The sequence below is a fragment of the Cebus imitator genome, unplaced genomic scaffold (assembly GCF_001604975.1).
Source record: "Cebus imitator isolate Cc_AM_T3 unplaced genomic scaffold, Cebus_imitator-1.0 Scaffold353, whole genome shotgun sequence".
NCBI lineage: Eukaryota > Metazoa > Chordata > Mammalia > Primates > Cebidae > Cebus > Cebus imitator.
Genome location: NW_016107668.1, coordinates 669,636 through 690,017, shown reverse-complemented (window position 1 = coordinate 690,017; position 20,382 = coordinate 669,636). Strand labels below are relative to the sequence as shown.

At 43.0% G+C, this 20,382-nt stretch overlaps 1 protein-coding gene across 4 annotated transcripts in view; it reads left to right on the top strand.

The window, feature by feature from the left end:
* Positions 1-8,894: 8,894 nt before the first annotated feature.
* Positions 8,895-20,382, top strand: part of ZMAT3 (zinc finger matrin-type 3) — a 44,454-nt gene continuing 32,966 nt past the window's right edge. For 2 of the 4 annotated variants that reach the window (XM_017506289.2, XM_017506286.2), the window contains exons 1-2: positions 9,470-9,589; positions 12,526-12,852. In XM_017506289.2, the coding sequence (XP_017361778.1) occupies positions 12,583-12,852 (270 nt within the window). In that variant the 5' untranslated portion in view covers positions 9,470-9,589; positions 12,526-12,582. Of the gene's footprint in view, positions 9,015-9,466; positions 9,590-12,525; positions 12,853-20,382 lie in introns of those variants that run through there. The other 2 variants (XM_017506287.2, XM_017506290.2) reach the window with 2 other exon arrangements.

The window sequence follows — 20,382 nt, the reverse complement described above, 5'->3', positions numbered from 1 at the left end:
TTGAATCATTGTACAGTGTTAGGAAAGAGAATAGTGTAAAATTTTAACTTATCCACAAATGTATGCATAGATTTGATGAAATTCAACTGAAATCCCAATGGAAGTTGAGGAATTTGACAATGTGATTCTAAAGTCAATCAAGAAGTATAAACAACAAATACTAAGCAAGGAAAGTAAAAATAAACAAAAAACTAGTAATGAGAGATACACATTTATAACAAAGTAATCTATATACATAGTTTAAAGGGTCACAAAAAGTGGGGGGACTTACATTGGTTATCTCTTCATAAAAAATTACCCCAAGCTGGCTGGGTGCAGTGGCTCATGCCTGTAATCCCAGCACTTTGGGAGGCCAGGGAGGGTGGACTGCCTAAGGTCAGGAGTTTCAGACTAGTCTGGCTAACATGGAGAAACCCCATCACTACTAAAAATACAAAAAAATTAGGTGGGCATGGCGGTGCACACCTGTAATCCCAGCTCCTTGGGAGGCTGAGGCAGGGGAATTGCTTGAACCAGGGAGGTGGAGGTTGCAGTAACCTGTGATCACGCCACTGCACTCCACCCTGGGCTACAGAGTTAGACTCTGCCTCAAAAAAAAAAAATCACCCCAAGCTTAGCAGTTTATAACAACCCTTATTACCTCACATGGTCTCTGTGGTTAGGGCTCTGGGACTGGTTGAATTGGATGGTTCTGATTCAGGGTCTCTTGTGAGGTTGTAGTCAAGTCAGGAGGTGGTCATCTAAAGGCTTGACTGAAACTTGTACCATCTACTTCTTAGTTCACATGCCATGTGGGCCCCTCCTGAGGGCAGTGTCAGTGAGGCAAGGTCTCAAAAAGAGCTTTTTTCGTAGGTTCACATTCCGATCTTTTAGGAGCAAACATTTCTGGAAGCAGGTAACTAAGTTTTGTTTTGCTTGTTCTGGTTTTCTTTACAGTAGGTACAGGAAAGTATGGCTGGTCTCAGAATCATTTAACTTAAGACAGGAAACTATGTTTGGTTCTAATATTGTTTAGCACAGGAGCAGGGTATTATGTTGGCTTATTTTTCAGATCTATGAAGGGAAGTATAGGGTACTTGGCATATACCAGGAGGATCTGGTAACTGTAACTTTAAGGTTAGAATTGACTTCACAGAAGAAGTGTCACAGAAGCTGTAGCCTATAAGAGAGTAAAACTTCCTTTCCTCCCCTTTCCCTTCCCATTGGATGAGTAAACCTTCCTTTTCTTACTTGTCTTATCTTGCTTTGTCACCCAGGCTGGAGTGCGGTGGCCCAGTCTTGGCTCACTGTAGCCTTAACCTTCTGGGTGCAAGAGATCCTTCTTCTATAGCCTCCTGAGTATCTGGGACTGCAGGTGTATCCCACCATGGCTGCCTAATTTTGTTCATTTTTTGTAGAGATGAGATCTCAGTATATTGCCAAGGCTGGTTTCAAACTCCTGGGCTCAAGGCATTCTCCTGCCTTGGCCTCCAAAGTGCTGGGATTACAGGCATAAACCACCATACCCGGCCTAAAATTTCTGTAAGTAAAAAAAATACTGGCTGGGTGCGGTGGCTCAGGCCTGTAATCCCAGCACTTTGGGAGGCCAGGACAGGTGGATAAACTGAGATCAGGAGTTCGAGACCAGCTTGGATAATATGGTGAAATCCCATCTCTACTAAAAATATAAAAATTAGCCGGGTGTGGTGGTGGGTACCTGTAATCCCAGTTAGTCAGGAGGCCAAGGCAGGAGAATCACTTGAACCTGGGGGACGGGGGTGGCAGTGAGCTGAGATCGTGCCACTGGACTCCAGCCTAAGAACTAAAGAACTAAACGTGCCACAAGAACTAAACTCTGTCTCAAAAAACAAACAAACAAACCAGAAGAACTACTTTTAACATAAAGAGACAATGGGTTGACGTTCTCAAAAGTGCATACTACCTAATTAATGAGGTTAGTCTCCAAAAGAAAAGGACAAAATCAGACAATTCTCAAAAAATAACTTAAAAGTTAAATAATTAAAGACATGAAAATGACAACATACCATTTTGTTGCTTAGCAAATTGTGAAGAAGAACGAATCTGTAAGAAGCTATAGTGTGTATGAACAGAGTGGAGCACACTCTGAAAGGGCCTGGTGGAAATGGCGAGGGGCTGCTGTCTTGGAAAGCCAATTTGGCAAAACGTAGTAAAAGCCTTAAGAGTGTTCATCCCCTTTGATCTAGTAACTTCATAGTATAATAATTTAATTTAATAAAAGTCATCAATTCAAATCAAGATAGGTGAACAATGGTGGGGTACTGTTTAGTGAGAAATTGGAAAGAAACTCAATACCCAACAATAGGTGAATGTTTAAATTTTACCGTGTCTTTGGATGGAATATTATGAAGCAATTAAAAGTGCCATGTTCTAGGATTATTTATTGGAAGCACTTCTGGTATAAGTAAAAATCATGGTACATATAGCATAATCCAATTTCACTAAAGATATATTTCTTTACATGGGTAGAAAAAAGCCTGAAAGGAAATGATGCAAACTTAAAAAGAAAGCATGGTGTGACTATGAGAAGTCTTTTTCTGGTTTATGTCTTTTTGCATTTTCTACAAGGAGGTATTATTAGTTTTCTTCTGTTTTTAAAAGTTTCTGTATTGTAAAATATGACGTAGATATTGAAAAATGCATTAAAAAGTACAGTTTAATGCATTATTTTAAGTTCTATTTCTTGACCGCTACTGTTCAGCAGTAGCAAGCTTTAGTGAGTAGTGAGGATGGTGGTTATTTAGTAAGTTAGTAATTGAGTAAGTAGTTTAGTATTTAATAAGTAGTAAGGATGATGGTTATGACTTATTAAGTTAGTAATTTAGTACGTAGCTTAATATTTAGTAAGTAGTAAGCTGGCAGATAGTGAGGACACTGGAGTAGCTGGTGAATAGTGAAGGTGCCTCACTATTCGCCAGCTACCCCAGAAACCTACGGTTTCTTCTCCCAATCACACCCCGTCTGCCCCCAGGGGAAAAATGACCACTCTCCTGACTTTTATTGTAATCACCTCTTCTTTTTGTTATGTCTTATGTTATGTCTTATGCTTAGGTGTAAGCATTCATTCTTTTTTTTTTTTTTTTTTGGAGGATCATATTTTTTTTTTTTTTTTGCCTGCATTTTGAAAGTTTTTTCGCTGGGTATAGAATTCTAGATTGTCAAGTATTTTTTTTTTTTTTTTGGAGGATCACCTGAGGTCAGGAGTTCGAGACCAGCCTGGCCAACATGGTGAAACCCAGCATTCATTCTTAATTTGGTTTTCCCCATATCCTAAAATATTTTTAAGACTTTAGGCTGGGCGCGGTGACTCACGCCTGTAAAAAAGTCTCCACATTCCCCTTTCATTCCCTGCCCCGCCTTTTCTGTGTAACTTACTTGTTGTAGAGATCAGGTCGTTGTCCTATAGTCTGGATTTTGCTGAGCTCAGGCCCATAGCATAGTTGAAGGTGTTCCTTGCCATCTGTAGTTCTTGCGAGGTGGCAGTTGAATCACAGGCGTGATCAGAAGCTGACAAACGGTGGTTCAGGACTCATTTCTAAATTCAGACTCCAGAGCTCCCTCTGCTCTTGTCCTGTCATTTTCCAAAGGCAGTGACTTACTTTCTGAGAGCTCCTGGTTCCTTCCTCTCTTCTGGATCTTTCTTTTTCCTATTTCTCTAGCGTATACCATTTGGATTCGATTCCAGCACTTTCTCTTCCGTTTGGGAAAGGAGTTTGGGAGTTAGTTCCGAGAGTTTATAGGCCCCAAACTGCTTCAGTCTGTCAGAAAAAGGAAAATTAGAATACGAATTTTAAAAGTAGCTCAAGATAGCTACAGGTTAGAGATATGGGTAATAAAAACTAGGTTTATGAGCTAAGTTGAACTGACACCTGCAGCGCTGGAGTCTGTCCCGTGTTTCAACCTTGTCTATCAGATAAAACACAAAGGCAGGATAAAATCAATCATTCCTCTCTGGACCCTGAGGCATACATGTTTGTTAACCACATATTTGCTTTATCTTATGTGTGACATCACTGAGCACCAGTCAGAACTGTGGAACATCACCTTTGCTTCACTACTCCCCTGCTTTCACTTTCTATGTAACAGAACCCATAACTACCGTGTCTCATGTAGCCTACCCAGGAACACATTCTCAGTCGTCTCTGAGGTCTGTGTTTCCAGGGTTATTAGTCTTCAAACTTGGCTCAGGAACTAACTTTGAATGTCTTTAAGCTATAGTGCCTGTTACATAACCATCTGATCTATAAGTCCTGTCCAAACTCACCTCTTACCCATTGCATGAATCCACTCTGAGAAGTGCAAAGCTGCTTCCAGTTCCAGTTACTGTTCTCAAATTGGCTCTCCAAGCTTCCCGTGAGTCCCATCAACTACAGCTGTCCCTCAGTATCTGTGGGGGGATGGTTTCAGGCCCCTCCGGCCCCAACATACCCAAATCTGCAGCTGCCTTGATATAAAATGTCATAGTATTTGTAAATAACATATGTATATCCTCCAGTAAACTTTAAATCATCTGTAGATTACTTATAATACCTAATACAATGTAAATGCTCTGTTAATCATTGTTACATTATTTTTACATTTTTTAAAAAATATTTTTGATCCACAGTTGGTTGAATAGTGGAGGCAGAACCCCGTGGATATGGGGGCTGAGAGCACCTTGTTTTTCTCAGGTCTGCCCCTGGCCCTGTTGTTTCTACTTTCTCCTGCTGATGCCTCATAGGTCTTACAGCTATTGGTGGGTAGTCCCAACTGCCAACTGTATTTTGTTAGACTTGGCTATAGGCCTTTGGTTTTGCTATTTGCCCCTTTCACCCCCCCCACCCCGGGCAACCTTCTTTTTTTTTTCAGAATACACATTCTTCTCAAGGTCCATTTTTAAAATTAGGGGAATTCAGGGAAAAAAAAATTGTGACTGCTGTTGCCATATTTCCACTATTTCTTCATATTTTATTTTTGGGTTAAAAATGTTAGAATGTTATTAAAATGCATGAGAGACTATTTTGCTGGATTTGAGATTTTTCATGTATTGCTTTAATTATAAGGAAGATTGTGTTAAAAAACAGAGGTTATTATAAGAGACAATGTTGGAGGCATTCTCTGATGATTTAAAGAAAGAAGTTGGTCTGGAACACATTATGTGTTATGAGAGAAAACATATGTGGCGTCTTAAAGGAATACACAAATTCCCAACAAGAGAGGATCTGACCTGACAAATTGTACCAGTCCATGGAGAAGGATGAGTGTTTCTCTCCTCTGATTGTGAGTATGTCATGTAGATTTCTGGAGAAATTCCCAAAAACTCAAGCCATGCCACCAAAAGTAAGTGTGTTAGGACCATTTCCTTGGTAAATAAATACAGATGTAGATTTTCTCAGTATAGGATCTAGCATAATGAAAAATAATTATCCTTATTTTAATATGAGAGTTCCCATCTGATAAATTCAGAGAGTTTCCCATATAATAGTTATATTATAAAAAGGAAACATTGCTCTGAAGTACATTGTCAGGTATTGTAATGCCTGTTATAGAATGGAGAAAATAAATTCCTCATTCATTCATACATTTATGCAATCAACTATGGTCATACCAATGTACTGGTTATGCTATACCAGGTCATGAAACTCAGTGTATAAAAATATTTATTTTAAAAAATAATTAAAATTAGTCTCAGTGTTAAGATCCTGTTCTTTTTAAAGAGAGAGAAAAAAAAAGTCAATTCCACATGTACTTCCATTACCCACAAAACTCTCCTGTCTCCAAATCATTTCTGGCTAACATGTAATCACTTCAAAATTATCTGTTTCCCCTTATTTTTCTGAGGATAACCTTAAAATTTCGGGTGGGGTTGAGTGGAGTGGGGAGGCAGGTGGCAAGAGGAAGTAGGCATCAGTGCAAACACCCCTGGGCGTTGGCCTCAATAGTTGGTGTCTATTTTTTCTCTGCTATCAGATCAGCGATCTGTTCATTCAGTGCTGTCCTTCCTCTTTCTGACCTGTAGGCTCATCAGCCCCCTACAGCTCTCTGTCAGCTCCCCTGAATGGTCTTTAATGCCATAAATACAAAACAAAACAAAACAAGTTTAGGGGCAGTCCTCTGTTCAAACAGTTCAGGCTAACACCCTACTTCCTTTTGGTTTACTGAAGGGAAACCCCAGACCTTGACTGCTTTTCTGGTCCCCACTGGGAACATAGCTCAGATGCCCTCAGTCCCTAGATCTTCAAACACATGTGGGAATTCTGTTATTTCTAGCTCCAGTTTCTTTCAAACGAATCCCTAGGACTGAGTGTGTATGGCTTGTGGGTGGGGGTTTATAGGCCTTTCTTTGGGACATACACCAATATCTCTTGGGAGAGAAAATTGGTTTCCCCATCTTTGTGGCAGATTGCATTATTGTTTACAATTAACCACACAACCCCCACTCCAAAAAAATTAGAATCCATGCCCATTGCCATGTGATTTGCCTATGAAACAAGTAGACTTCTCTGTTTACTTGGGGTTTGGCCATATGAAAGGCTTTGGCCAACGGGATTTGAGGAGACATGTCAAGAGACGTTGGAGAAGCAGCCTTAAGGGGCTTCACAAGTTTCTAACAGCTCTCTGGCTCTTCCCATCTCCCTTGAGAATTGCCAAGTCCCACATAGAGGGAGTTTCTTCAGCTTGGGGACTGGATTGAGAAGCCCCATGGAGCAGAACCTCAGCTAACCCAGCATGTAATACAAGTAAGAAGTAAACCTTTGTGGCCATCACACACTGATTTTTTTTTTTTTTTAACAGCAAAAGCGATGAATATATTGTTTGTGGCTTTTTTTTTTCTTTCAGCTCTTCAGGTGCTGAAACTCATGAAGTCCAGCTAATTCTAAACCACAGGCACTGACTTATGAGACTACTGTCACTGCCATGAGCTTCAAATGTCTATTATCCAAGCATCAGATAATTGCCTTCTTTTTTCTCCCTGAGACAGGGAAGGAAATGGCCTAGCTGTCTGAGAAGAATATGTGAGCAGGGCCAGAGAACATGAAATTGTTCAGTTTTTTTTATCCTGATGGACAAGAATGCATCAAACTATGAAACACAAAATTTGAAAACCCCAAGACATTTATACTTCCTGGACTCAAGGTATTTGTAGGGCAGAGGAAATATCTCTTAATTATAATGTAGGACGACAAATAGTGTCATCAAGGTGTGCAGAGAAAGTGCTGTGGGAGCTCATGGAAGAAGTGGCCTAGAAGGATAGGTGGGGTTTGGTAATGCAAGGGGAGGGGAGAGAAAGCTTTTTTTTTTTTTTTTTTGAGATGGAGTCTTGCTCTGTCACCCAGGCTGGAGTGCAGGGTCACAATCTCAGCTCACCCCGGTTCAAGCGATTCTTCTGCCTCAGCCTCCCAAGTAGCTGGTATTACAGGCGTGCGCCGCCATGTCTGGCTAATTTTTGTATTTTTAGTAGCGATGGGGTTTCACCATATTGACCAGGCTGGTCTAGAACTCCTGACCTGGTGATCCGCCTACCTTGGCCTCTGAAAGTACTGGGATTACAGGCGTAAGCCACCGCGCCAAGGTGACAGAAAGCATTTTGCACTCAAGATTGCAGATAGAGCTAAAATACAGAGGCAGGAAATTAAAAGGCATGGATGGGGCTGTGACTAAAATGAGGAGTCGTGGAAGGTCAGATCGAAGAGGCTCCCCAAGGCCTAGTTGTGGTCCTAAGGAGTGTGGACTTCGAAGTTCTAAGACTGGCTAAGGGCCATATAGAAAAGGGCCGGAGAGTGGATTTCAGCAGCATTTTTTATTTTAGAAACTTTAAAATAGTGACACATAAGGTAAATGTACACACACAGCTGGAAAAACAATTCAGATGATGGCTTACTCTCCTTAAAGGGCTGGCGTACGCTGTGTGTGTGTGTTCAAGTATCACTACACTACGAAGTCATTTATGGTTTGTTCTTGTTGGTATTGGACTGGTGCGCGTTTCAGCCAAAGAAACAGCTTTAATTGCCTGCAGTTGTTTCCCTGCTACGAGGCCACATCTTACTATGCTTAGATCTCCTTGGCATTTTAATTCGTGATTTATAAAATAGCCATAGGTAATGTGAATATCCTTAACGGCACTGAACTGAACTCTCAAAGTAGTCAATTGGTTACAGTTCGCCACAAAGATAACGCCCCGGCAGATCTTCATGCGGGTTAGTTTACACTCCAAGTTCAAGCCGGCATTTCCTCAGCGCGCCCCCCACGCTGGCTGGGAAGGGGTGACACCCCGCGCCGGCCACTCTTCCGGGTCCTCCCTGCCCTGCGGATGGGCCTCGGGGGGGCAGGAGGGACCTCCATCCCCGCTCACTGTGGCCTGGGCAGGGAGGGCGTGTGGGTGGTGGCGGCGTTTCGTGTGAGGGCGGCCACCGGGCGGGCGGCCACGGGGCGGGCGGCCACGCTCTTCTCCCTCCATCCTGCGGCGGAAGCGCGGACACAGCGGCTTCCAGGAGTCACTCCGCCGCCGTGACCGCCAACCGCAGGCTGAGGGACGGATCCAGTGAGAGCGCTCGGATCTCGGCGACGGGAGGTGGAGGCTGCAAAGGCTCTGCCCAGGCTCAGCCGTGCGGGGCGTCCGCGGAAGGCTCTCGGGGTCCGCCTGCTGAGACGGGCGGGGGAGCCCCCCGCCTCCCACTCGTGCCCGCGCGCCCCGCGCCCGCCCAGTCCCGCGCCCCGCGCCCCGCGCCCCTGCGCCCGCGGCCGTGGCGGGGGAGCACGCCCCGCCCTCCGGGGACGCGGGGCCGGCCCCGCCCGGCGCATGCGCAGTGGCGGCGCCGGGCCGGCGCGCAGTCTCCTCCTCCGCCGCCCGGAGCCGCAGTCACTTCCTGCAGCTGTTTCCCTGCGGGTCGCGGCGGCTGAGTTTTGACAGTCAGCCTCGGGCTGCGGCGGGGGCGCGGCAGCGGCGGCGGCGGGCGAAGTGGCTCCGAGGGGAGGCGGGGGCGAGCCGGGGCCGAGCCGGGCGCGCGGGGGCTCCGGTGAGTGCGGGCGACGCGAGCGCGGGGTTTCGGGGCCGGCGGGTCCCCCGCGGCGGCGTCTCCCCGGCTCCCCACGTGACGCGCCGGCGCCGTCTGCGGACGGGGGCGCCGGGTTCGGGCGTTTCACGTGGACCGGCAGGACCTCCGTGCGCGCCGCCGCCTCGGCCCGTGGCAGCCGCGGGATTCCGCCTTCGCGGCGGCGTCCTGACCGCGCTGAGGCGAGAGCGGGGTCGGCGTGTCGCCGGCGCGCCCGGCGGTGTGAGGGGACGTGGCTCCGGGGCCGGCGCCACCCGAGGCCGCGCCGCCCGAGGCCTCCCCGCAGCGCCCTGTGGAGCCCGCCCCGCGCGGCCGCGGCCTCGGGGGCTCTGTTCGTCCCGCGCTCCGCTGCGCTCCGGGGACCTCCGGGCGGGGCCCGCCGCCTCGGCCCCGCGTCCACGGCTCCGGCTGCAGAGCCCCGTTTGCTGGGGCGCCGCTGACCCGTTCCTTCATTCCAGTCTCATGCCTCAGTTTCTCCAAATGAGGAGGACGCTGTCCGGAATGCGGAGAGCAGGCCCCCGGCCAGGCGTGACAACTAAGTACGCCGCGGCCGTTCCTTTAAACGGGTTCATTGTGAGGCGTTTTCTTTCGTGTCGTCTCAGCTCCTTTCCAGACCCGGACGGCAGCCGGCCTGAACCCTGCGTCTGTGCCGCTGCGAGCATGTCCGCCCCCAGTTCGCCCGTTTTACACCGTGCAGCAGCCGCGCAGATCTGAGTGGCGTGCTTCCATCATTCGTGCATTCACTGAAGGCTTGCTTTTATCCAGGATTTATATTTTATGCTAATTTTTGTTTGCAGGTGTACTCATTTGATGTAATTGTCATATATAGATCTGTTTTGAGGAGTTGACATTGTGTTGATTGTTAAATGTGACAAGAAGCAAATTTGGAATATCAAGCTACTCTTTAAAAATTATAAAGATAAAATGCGCTAATGGGTAAATCTGTGTTTGGCAAGAATGTTTTCTTTAAATCAGGTAACTTTATCACCTCTGGTAGGAGGCCTTTTGTACTTCCGTGCTTTGAGAAGAACCTTTATTTTGAGGGAAACCTGTGGATAACACTGGGGGAGACACATGCTAGAATTTCCTACAGTGAAAGTGAGCTTTCATAAAACAAGTCCAGACATGCCTTGGCGATTGGTAGCATTTGATTTTCTGTTTATATTGCTGATTTCCTTTACCCAGATTTTTTTAAACACCTCCTCTCCACCTTCTCAGTAATGAACTAGCAGCATGTTTATGGCAGTGTGACTCGTACAGGTTGTTTGTGTAGCTTTTTAACATTATGAATTATTATTAGATAAACTTTTTGAAAACCTGTTCTTTGTCTACTTAGTTCTCTTGTCTAAAATGACCATATCTGTCTTTGCTTTCTGGATATCTTTGCTTAATTCAATTAAGAGAAATAATGCCATACAGAGAACCTGACTTTTTAAATGTTCAAACTCTATATTGCTCTTATGTTCCCAGACATATGGGCAGTACCCTTCTGCTTAAAAAATAAATAGTATTATCATTTTTCTAAATTTTGTGATTAATGAGAAGTATTGTTAGATTCTGTGACTAGTAATTATGCACTTTCCCTTAACTGCATTATTTTCCCATCACACTGATTTCCTTTGTTGCCTCCCCACCCCGAATTTCGTATGAAAGTTGTTGCTTGATATACAGGTGCTGTGTAGTTATCAAATGTGGTAGAATAGGCTTTAACTTTTCAAAATTTACTTTATTCCTTTTAGTGATTCTATTACTGCTATAATGTACACATTTCCATTGCAGATAGAAAATTTCAGCAGCTTAAAATAGCCATATTGTATTGACCAAGAGAAGAGGTTTTAATAATACTGTATTGAGAGAGTGGAAGGAATTGTGGATTTTGAAATAAGGGTCCTAATTTGGGTTAATTAGAATCTTGGGAACACAAAGTGTGTACTGTGGTTCATTTTGAGACACTCGGGGTTAGACAATGCCATCTGGGTGGGAGGCAGGAGAAATTATGGGTAAAGATTGAAGAGGGAGAGGAACATTTTGGGTCTTTTCTGAGGGAATTAGAATAGAGACTATCAGTTATTAAGAAGGTGGAGGGAAAGAAATAGCCTGAAGACTGAGGAACTGGAGTTATACTGGGGCTTATGGTAGTGCGATCCATTACTCCACTGGCCATTTCCTTGATAATCTTATTTTGTGTAGGTAATTTACCTAGAGAAGGAAGGAAAATATTTGGATTTTATAGGGGACTCATGAATATAATCTAAGGCTATATGAGGTAGGACCATAAACTCAAGAACCTTCAGAGAACAGGCAAGTAACAAGTACAGGCCACAGCTGAGTGGAGACTGAGGTATTCAGGAGAAGACAGGTCTGGCTACAAGGCAAAATGCCTCTGAACACTAGCTAATTGTGACCCACATAGGAATGTGGGTCAAGTGATGCCAGATCATCCTTTTATCAAGAGAAGCCACGAATCTCTTGATTCTTATATGTTAACAACTAATACAACTTAAAAAATGAAAACAAAACTGTATATTCCGAACAGCACATATGTGGCTGTATGTGCCCACAGCTGTTTGCCACCTCTACTTTACATTTGCTCAACTACTTAAATATCACTAGTTGATCAGAAGGAACACATTTTATTTATTTCTGTCATACTTTAGGCTATTCCTAGAGTTCTTTGAAATTTTAGCTAACTCTATGTGAGTGTTTTAAGGATTCTGTGAGGTGATATTCTTTTATTCACTCTTCAATATTGGTTGGTTGGAAGAGATGTTTGCTAAGATTTTTAGCTGGTGGTGTTTTTTTGAGACAGAGTCTTGCTCTGTCTCCCTGGCTGGAGCATAGTGTCACGATCTTGGCTCAGTGCAGCCTCCGCCTCCCGGGTTCTAGAGATTCTCCTGCCTCAGCCTTCCAAGTAGCTGGATTATAGGTGCCCACCACCATGCCTGGCTAATTTTTGTATTTTTAGTAGAGATGGGGTTTTACTGTGTTGTCCAGGCTGGTCTTGAACTCCTGACTTCAGGTGATCCACCTGCCTCGGCCTCCCAAAGTGCTGGGATTACAGTTGTGAGCCACCGTGCCCGGCAGGTTGGTGGTATTTTTGTCTGTGATTATCATTAAGAGTGTTTAAGTAAGTGTGCCTGAGGGAAGGGGTCTGGACTAGGTGACCTTTGATGTCCATTTCAGCCATGTGACTTTTGGATTTAATTAGCTGTGGATGCAATGCTATTAATGTTCATGGGCCAGAGGGATAGCACTTGGAACTGTGCCAAGCAAAATGAAGCCATTTTCAGTGGAAGAGCACTGTGTCAATATGAATTAACGGGCAGGGGAGGTCTGCTAGGTGAGGAAAGAAGTTCCAAAGCTGGGTTTGGACAAGTGCAGGAAAGGGTCCGATTATATTGTCATTTACATGTTACATTGCTGAAGTCTCATTTTTAAGTGAGGTTTTGTTTTTGTTGTTTTGCTGTTGATTCAGATTTGAAGACCTTTCTTCTCATCACCTGCTGGATTATGCCCAAGGCTTTCCCACCCAATGATCCTCCTGCAGCACACTGTGCTTCTTCCACCTAAGCAGCCCGCATCCTCTCCTCCTATGTCAGTGGCCACCAGGCCTGCAGGAACCTTGCAGCTTCCACCACAGAAGCCATCTGGGCAGGAGGCTTCCTTGCCTCTTGCAGGGGAAGAAGAGTTCTCTAAGGGAGGGGAGCAAGACTGTGCCCTGGAGGAGCTATGTAAGCCCCTGTACTGCAGACTCTGCAATGTCACCTTGAACTCTGCACAGCAAGCCCAGGCTCATTATCAGGTAAAGGGAGAAAAGAAAACCAGGCATTTAGCAGGGTGAACATTTCAGGGCCCTTCCCATTTAGCAGTTGTCTCTCCAGATATGACTGTGCCTGGGAATTTCGGGATGGCTTAGAGAACAACTAAGTATGAATTTGTTTTATTAAAAACCTTATGTGTTTACTCTTAAAAATAAGCATCACTTTTTGTAGAATGGGTCTCAACCTCCTACACTAAGCTGCATGGCATTTGATAGCTTACCAGGCTTTGTAGGTAAATGTAAATTATCTATACTGGCATTTAAACCTGTAGTCTTAAGAAGAACAAGTATATAAAACATAATGTACAGCCTGGGTGACAGAGCGAGACTTTGTCTCAGACAAACAGACAAACCCGTGATGTACCAAACTTAATTCCATGAAAAATTGTCTAGAAGCGAATATATTTTGTGTCATTTCAAAGACCTCTGTGTACGACTCTTCTGCTTTCCATTTTTGACTTCTGTCTCTTATTTTATCACTGGTAAGGAAAACACAGGTATCTTTTTGTAGTGAGAATAAAATGACTTTGGAGTATTGAGCCCTATCCTTCATTCATAATAAGCATACTCTGATTTATTTTAGTCCATCAGTGTGAACTGATACTGTTTTTTAAGATTTAAAGTTTTTACCTCCATGTTGAATAGCCAGTGGAAAGGACCATTTTAAAGGGTAATATTAGCTGGGCATGGTGGCTCACACCTGTGATCCAAGCACTTTGGAGGCCAAGGTGGGCGGGTCTCCTCATGTTGGGAGCTCAAGACCAGCCTGACCAACATGCTGAAACCCCGTCTTAAAAAAAACAAAAAATAGGCCGGGCGCGGTGGCTCAAGCCTGTAATCCCAGCACTTTGGGAGGCCGAGGAGGGTGGATCACGAGGTCAAGAGATCGAGACCATCCTGGTCAACATGGTGAAACCCCGTCTCTACTAAAAATACAAAAAATTAGCTGGGCATGGTGGCACGTGCCTGTAATCCCAGCTACTCAGGAGGCTGAGGCAGGAGAATTGCCTGAACCTGGGAGGCGGAGGTTGCGGTGAGCCGAGATCGCGCCATTGCACTCCAGCCTGGGTAACAAGAGCGAAACTCCGTCTCAAAAAAAAAATAAATAAATAAATAAATAAATGGTAATATTACCTAAGAACAAATGGAAAATTAAACTTTGGTTAGAAAGAGAGAGTACAGTATTTATTTTTATTCTAGATATTTGTCTGTATAAAGTTACATAATTTCCTTTTTCGGAGAAAAGAGACCTGGGAAATCAAGGACAAAACCCTCTGAATGGTGTCTTCCTAGGTCATCATTGATTTGATATTTATTATCTGCATGAAAATCTCTAGTAATAAGAGTGTGGTAGAAGATTATTACACAGGTATTTCTTCTGTTGTGCCACTATTACTTTCTCCAACCTAAAGTTTTTGTTTACTATGGGTATGAAGTCTTTTCTGTTTTGTTTTGTTTTGATCCCAAAGACTGATTATCGTGTTGCTGTTGTCTGTCAGAAGTATTTTGATGGTCAGTTGTTGTTTTCTGGTATTTAGGGGAAGACATAATGTGTTGCTTTGCTTAAGTTCCCATTTTTTGGGTTTGCTTTACCTGCAGGTGCAAAAGCTGAGTTAATTATATCTCGCAGATCTTGACATGTGTCATCATTGGTTCCTAAAGGCCTCTTCGTTTATTCCTGTGGAATGTTCAGTATTATAGCCTAAGACTCACTTTGAAGAAAGAAGCCAGGGTTCTAAAGTTTTAATTATTAGCTGTATAAAGCCCCTAACAAATCTTTAACTTGGGTGCAGACCCACTTGTATGCTATACACATGTGTAATTGCCTTTATTTGTTTATTTTTTTGAGACTGAGTCTCCCTCTGTTGCCCAGGCTAGAGAGCAGTGGTATGATTTTGGCTCACTGCAGACTCTGCCTCCTGGGTTCAGGCTATTCTCATGCCTCAGCCTCTCGAGTAGCTGGGATTACAGGCGCTCACCAGCATACCCAGCTAATTTTTGTATTTTTTGGTAGAGATGGAGGTTCGCCATCTTGGCAAGATTGTCTTTCAAAGTGCTAGGGATATAGGCATGAGCTTCCGTGCCCAGCCTATAATTCTCTTTTAGAAGAATTGTTTACTTTTATGAGGGAAAACTCTTGGGCAGTGTGTCATTTTAACATGTGCATGGATTATACCTATGCCTTATTTCTTTTGTCTCCTAATATAATTTTGTGATTTCATAGACTTTGAAGGGTGCTACTGATGATACATAGAGAAAAGTCAGTTTGACGCAAGGTCATTGGATTATAAGGCTAACACTAGATAAGCAGAATGAATATTTATTTGTTTTTTTCTTTTTTGGGGATGGAATTTCACTCTTGTTGCTCAGGCTGGATTGCAATGCTATGGTCTCGGTTCGCTGCAACCTCTGTCTCCCTGCAACCTCTGTCTCCCTGGTTCAAGCGATTCTCCTGCCTCAGCCTCCTGAGTAGTTGGGATTATAGGTATGCGCCACCATGCCCAGCTAATTTTGTATTTTTAGTAGAGACGGGGTTTCACCATGTTGGTCAGGCTGGTCATGAACTCTCGACCCCAGGTGATCTGTCCACCTCGCCCTTTCAAAGTGCTGGGATTACAGGTGTGAGTCACTGTGCCCAGCCTGTTTTTTTCTTTTATTTTACATTTTTGTGTATGTTTGTTCTAAACTTTTTAGTTGACAAGATTAGTAATTCTGCTTAATTTCAGTTTCCACAATGGTACAGTGAATAAATTAGAAAATAAAAGATAAATAAAATTTAGGTAAATTTCTCAAAAATCAGAATTTTTTTTTTTTTTTGGATCAGTCTCATTCTGTTGCTAGGCTGGTGTGCAGTGGTGCGATCTCAGCTTACTACAACCTCCTGCCTCCTGGGTTTAAGTGACTCTCCTGCCTCAGTCTCCTAAGTAGCTGGGACTATGATGTGTGCCACAACGCCCGGCTAATTTTTTGTTTTTTTAGTAGAGACAGGGTTTCACCATGTTGGCCAGATGGTCTCGATCTCTTGACCTTGTAATCTGCCTGCCTCGGCCTCCCAGAGTTTTGGGATTACAGGCGTGAGCCACTGTACCCAGCCAAAAATCAGAATTTTTCAGTGGATAGGTTGAAGAAGAACAGGATGTAACGGGAAAATTCGAGCAGCTAAAAACCAGGGTAAAGATGGGAAAGAAAAGAGTCAGGTGAGTAATCAGAAAGTAGAACCTTATAGAAAATGAAAAGTTTGGGTATAATAAAATATATTGCTAAGACCGTAGAAGCAAAAATTTGAATGAGACCAATGTTATTGGTAACTCTTAAAGAGAGAAGGTTTTAACAGAGAACTAAGGCAAAGCAGTTCATGTGTAAAAATACAGAGCAATTACATTAGGGTAACATAGAAGAAAGCTAATCTTAGAAGTGAGATTTGGATTTCAATAAAATAGAAATGATCAAGATAAGAATGTATAGTCCAAAGTGTAGGTCAGAATAATAAACAGAGCGTGAACATAACCTAGGAGTGGGTGAGCCGCCGCAGAAGGAAAGCATAGAAACATTAGCCGAAAAGGTGCATAAGAGGGTGTATGTGAATAAGCAGTAATAAAAGAAAGACTTGTAGAGACAAGGTTAACACCAGGCCAGGTGTGGTGGCTCACACTAATCTCAGCACTTTGGGAGCCTGAGGCGGGAAGATTGCTTGCATTCAGGAGTTCAAGACCAGCCTGGGCAGCATAAGACCCCTGTCTCTACAAAAATACAAGGAAATTAGCTGAGCATAGTGGCAGACACTTGTGGTCTCAGCTACTCATGAGGCTGAGATGGGAGGAACACTTGAGCCTGGGAGATGGAGGCAGAGAGCTATAGTAATGATCACGTCACTGCGCTGCAGCCTGGGCCACAGAGCAAAACCTTGTCTCAAAACAAAGGCAACAACAACAACAAAAACACACACAAAAAGAGACAGGTAAGACCAATGAGTAAGGCCTACCAAGTACAGGAGTAAGTAGAATCCAGTGATTGTAGACTAATAAAGTGGTTTAGGATTAAATGAGATGATGGATGTAAAATTTTATTTCAAGGCTAAAAACTTGCTTTCTAACTTTAAATGCAGGGCATTACTAAGCTGTGCATTCATTATATCAATTATGTGTGAGATAAAATGGGTCACGGATAGCCTGTTTATAAGCTAGAAACGCATTTGTGCGAAGTGGTAAATCACTGTGATTGCATTACTCAAAACTCTGTAGTTAATTGATGCCATTGTTGAAATCGTGGCGCTTCAAATTGCCTCGGGAATTGTAAACAATGGTGGTTACACTAGAGCCGGACTGTCTCATGTTCCAGTAATCCAGGACACATAGTGGAAACTCCCCAATAAATCCTTCCCTTTAAGCTCACTAGCGTTTTTTCCTGACATCCCAGTGTTCCCAAGCTGGGGCTACCTTAGCAGTGATCCATGTCTATCTGTAGTCATCACAGATTTAGTTTTATTCCCAGGTCTTTTAAAAACTGGTCAGTTGGCTTCAAAACATCAGCTGTTGTTTTATTTTTAATGAAGTCATCGAATTTTATAGTCTTAAAATTAGGGCTTTGAGTATAACTTGTTTTAAAATGCAATCTTTGGAGGAGAAACATACTCTCATTTTATTAAAGTCTATCTGTGGCTTCAGGTTATTTAGGGCAAGGCTGTCACAGAGTAACATACCACTGTTTCCTCAGCATAAATGCCCAGAGGAGAAATTGCTGTAACATGGAAGGTTACTAACGGAAATAAACAAAAAAAAAAAAGCAAAAATCATGGGTGAATTTTGCTAAGGCATCCACAGTATAAAGTCACCAATTTATTTGCTAATTTGCGTATACATTTGATGTACTTACTCAAAGTATAGTTATAAAATTTGTCATAAATATGGCTTTCTATTTGTAATATTTAGTAGCCAAAATAACAACCTACCATGTTAATTAGATTGATTAGTGAAAGAACAAAGGTGAAAAAGTAGTTTTAGAATTATGATGCTGGGTGTACTGGTCTTAATTCGTAATCATAAAGAAGAGAATGCTATTAGATTTTTCCCAAAATTTAAAGCACTGATTTTGGCATGTACATTTTAACGTTGATCACCCAAGATTGGATCAGTGAATTAAATCTCAGCTAATTTTCATGTGTTCAAAATTCTATCTGATTTTTTTTTCCAAGTGGACTTGCAGTGGACTGAGAGTGGCCAAAACACACTTCAAATTTGGTTTTTATGCGTGTGCTTTACACATGGCATATATACTTTGGAATCTAACAGCTTTGGGCTAGAATCTTGGCTCAGTCACTTTAGGCGAGACACTGAATCTCTCTTTATTATCTGTAAAGTACGAGTCATTGTACTTCCTGTGTAGGATTGTGAGAATTGCATATGTTGTATTAATAAATGCTGGTTGAGTGAAATAGGATGCTGTTGTTTAGAAATGTTGGCTGGGTGTGCTGGCTCATGCCTGTAATCCCAGAACTTTGGGAGGCTGTGGCGGGCGGATTACAAGATCAGGAGATCGAGACCATCCTGGCCAACATGGTGAAACCCCATCTCTACAAAAAATATAATAGTTAGTGGGGCATGGTGGTGTGTGCCTGTAATCCCAGCTACTCGGGAGGCTGAGGCACGAGAATCCCTTGAACCAAGGATGCAGAGGTTGCAGTGAACCTAGATAGCGTCACTGCGCTCAAGCCTGGTGACAGAGCGAGACTCCATCTCAAAAAAAAAAAAAGTGTTTGGGTCTCAAATGAGCAGAAGTTCCTTTCATCTTGTAGCTTTAGAAGGTCTTAAAATGAGATGGTACACAGCTGTCACTGTTGTTACTACCTTGATACTAACTTGCTGTAGGACCTTCTGTAAAGAAGCAACACTTTGTTTTCCTTGATCATTCTTCAGAGATACTCTTAGATCCAGATACCAGGTTACACTAAAAGATTTTCATGAAGAATAACTCAACCAACAGATGAGGCAAAATAACATGATTTTCAAATACAAATGTGCTTTCAACCATGCTACTAGTCTTGTCAGCTTAGTCCATTTACCCAAGAACCAATCCTTTTCTTGTTCTGCTTTCTGAAATCACCAACTCTGTAGGCTCTTCTAGCTCTTGCTTTGATCATTTTAGAGGACAGAAGCTTTGTAATCCTGCCAGTTTTCTGCCTTCTTCTCTAGTCTACCCCACCTCATTTCTTATTTCGAAATGGTAGATATCCTTTCTTTTGTCCAAGTTTGACTCCTCATCCTGTCTTCTGGATTTCATCACCTTTTCACCTCATTCAAGTAAAAAATATGCTCAAGTTTCTTCTTTATAAATAAAAATAGCAACAGCAAGCTTCCCTTTGCTTTTAATTCCTCCTGTTAGCAAGCGTTCTCCTCTTTCCTTTCCTTGGCATTCTGCTGGGTATAATTGTTCTTTTTAGGTCTACATTTCCCATTCATTCCCCAGCCCATTGTGCTCTGAATCCCATTCCGATAGGCCACTGAAATGGTCCTTTCCAGTGTCACCATGATCTTCAGGCCAAATCTAACTCCTTCTCATTTGACCCCTTTGTAGCATTAGCCAGCGGTACCAACTTTGTCTTTAAAAAATTAAAAAATATTTTTACTTAAAGTAATGCCTGAGGAAGCACAGGGTTTATGACAAGTAGTAATGACCTGTTCTTTCCCCACCCATTGCTACCTATTCTTCTCCATTCTTGTCTCCTTTCTGACTCCCAACTTGAACTGGCTATAGTTTTACTTTGACACTGTCAAGACTGATCGCATTTCTATCCATTCTATCATCAAATTAAGTTTTCCATGCTCTATTGCAGGTTGATTCCAGTTGTTGGAAAACAACATTCAGCTTTTGCATTATTGTGAGTAGGGAAGTATTGTTCACTGCAGAGCTGTTTCCTTCCCTATATTTCCAGCGTCATGATCCCACGCTACTCACAAGAGATGTTCAAATAGAGCCCTTTCCTGAATGCCACCAGTTGCTCAAAGTTGTGTCTCTTTTAGTTTGCTTCATATGTGGATTATAGGTTTGAAATGACTTTTTGTTTTTCCTTGAGTTTCTGTTGCTTAAAAAAAAAAAAACTAGACAGAAGAATCTTAAGCCTTTCAAAAAAGCTTCTCAATCTTTCTTTATATTGCTTACAACCCATTTCATTTATCTTCGTGAAACCTACTGTTTTCTGATTCTGATTTTGAGTAGTTGTTCTAGTTTGGATTAGTTGTTTCATATTTGAATCATTGCTTTATTGTGTAGGTTTTTGTATTTCCTGGAGTTTTTAGTTGCTTTTCGTCTTCCTGCTTTTTCTTGCATTATATTTTTCATATCATCATTCTTCCCATCAAATCTCAATCTCACTATTTATTGCACAGAATTTTCCTTTTGGCCGGGCACGGTGGCTCACGCCTGTAATCCCAGCACTTTGGGAGGCCGAGGCGGGTGGATCACGAGGTCAAGAGATCGAGACCATCCTGGTCAACATGGTGAAACCCTGTCTCTACT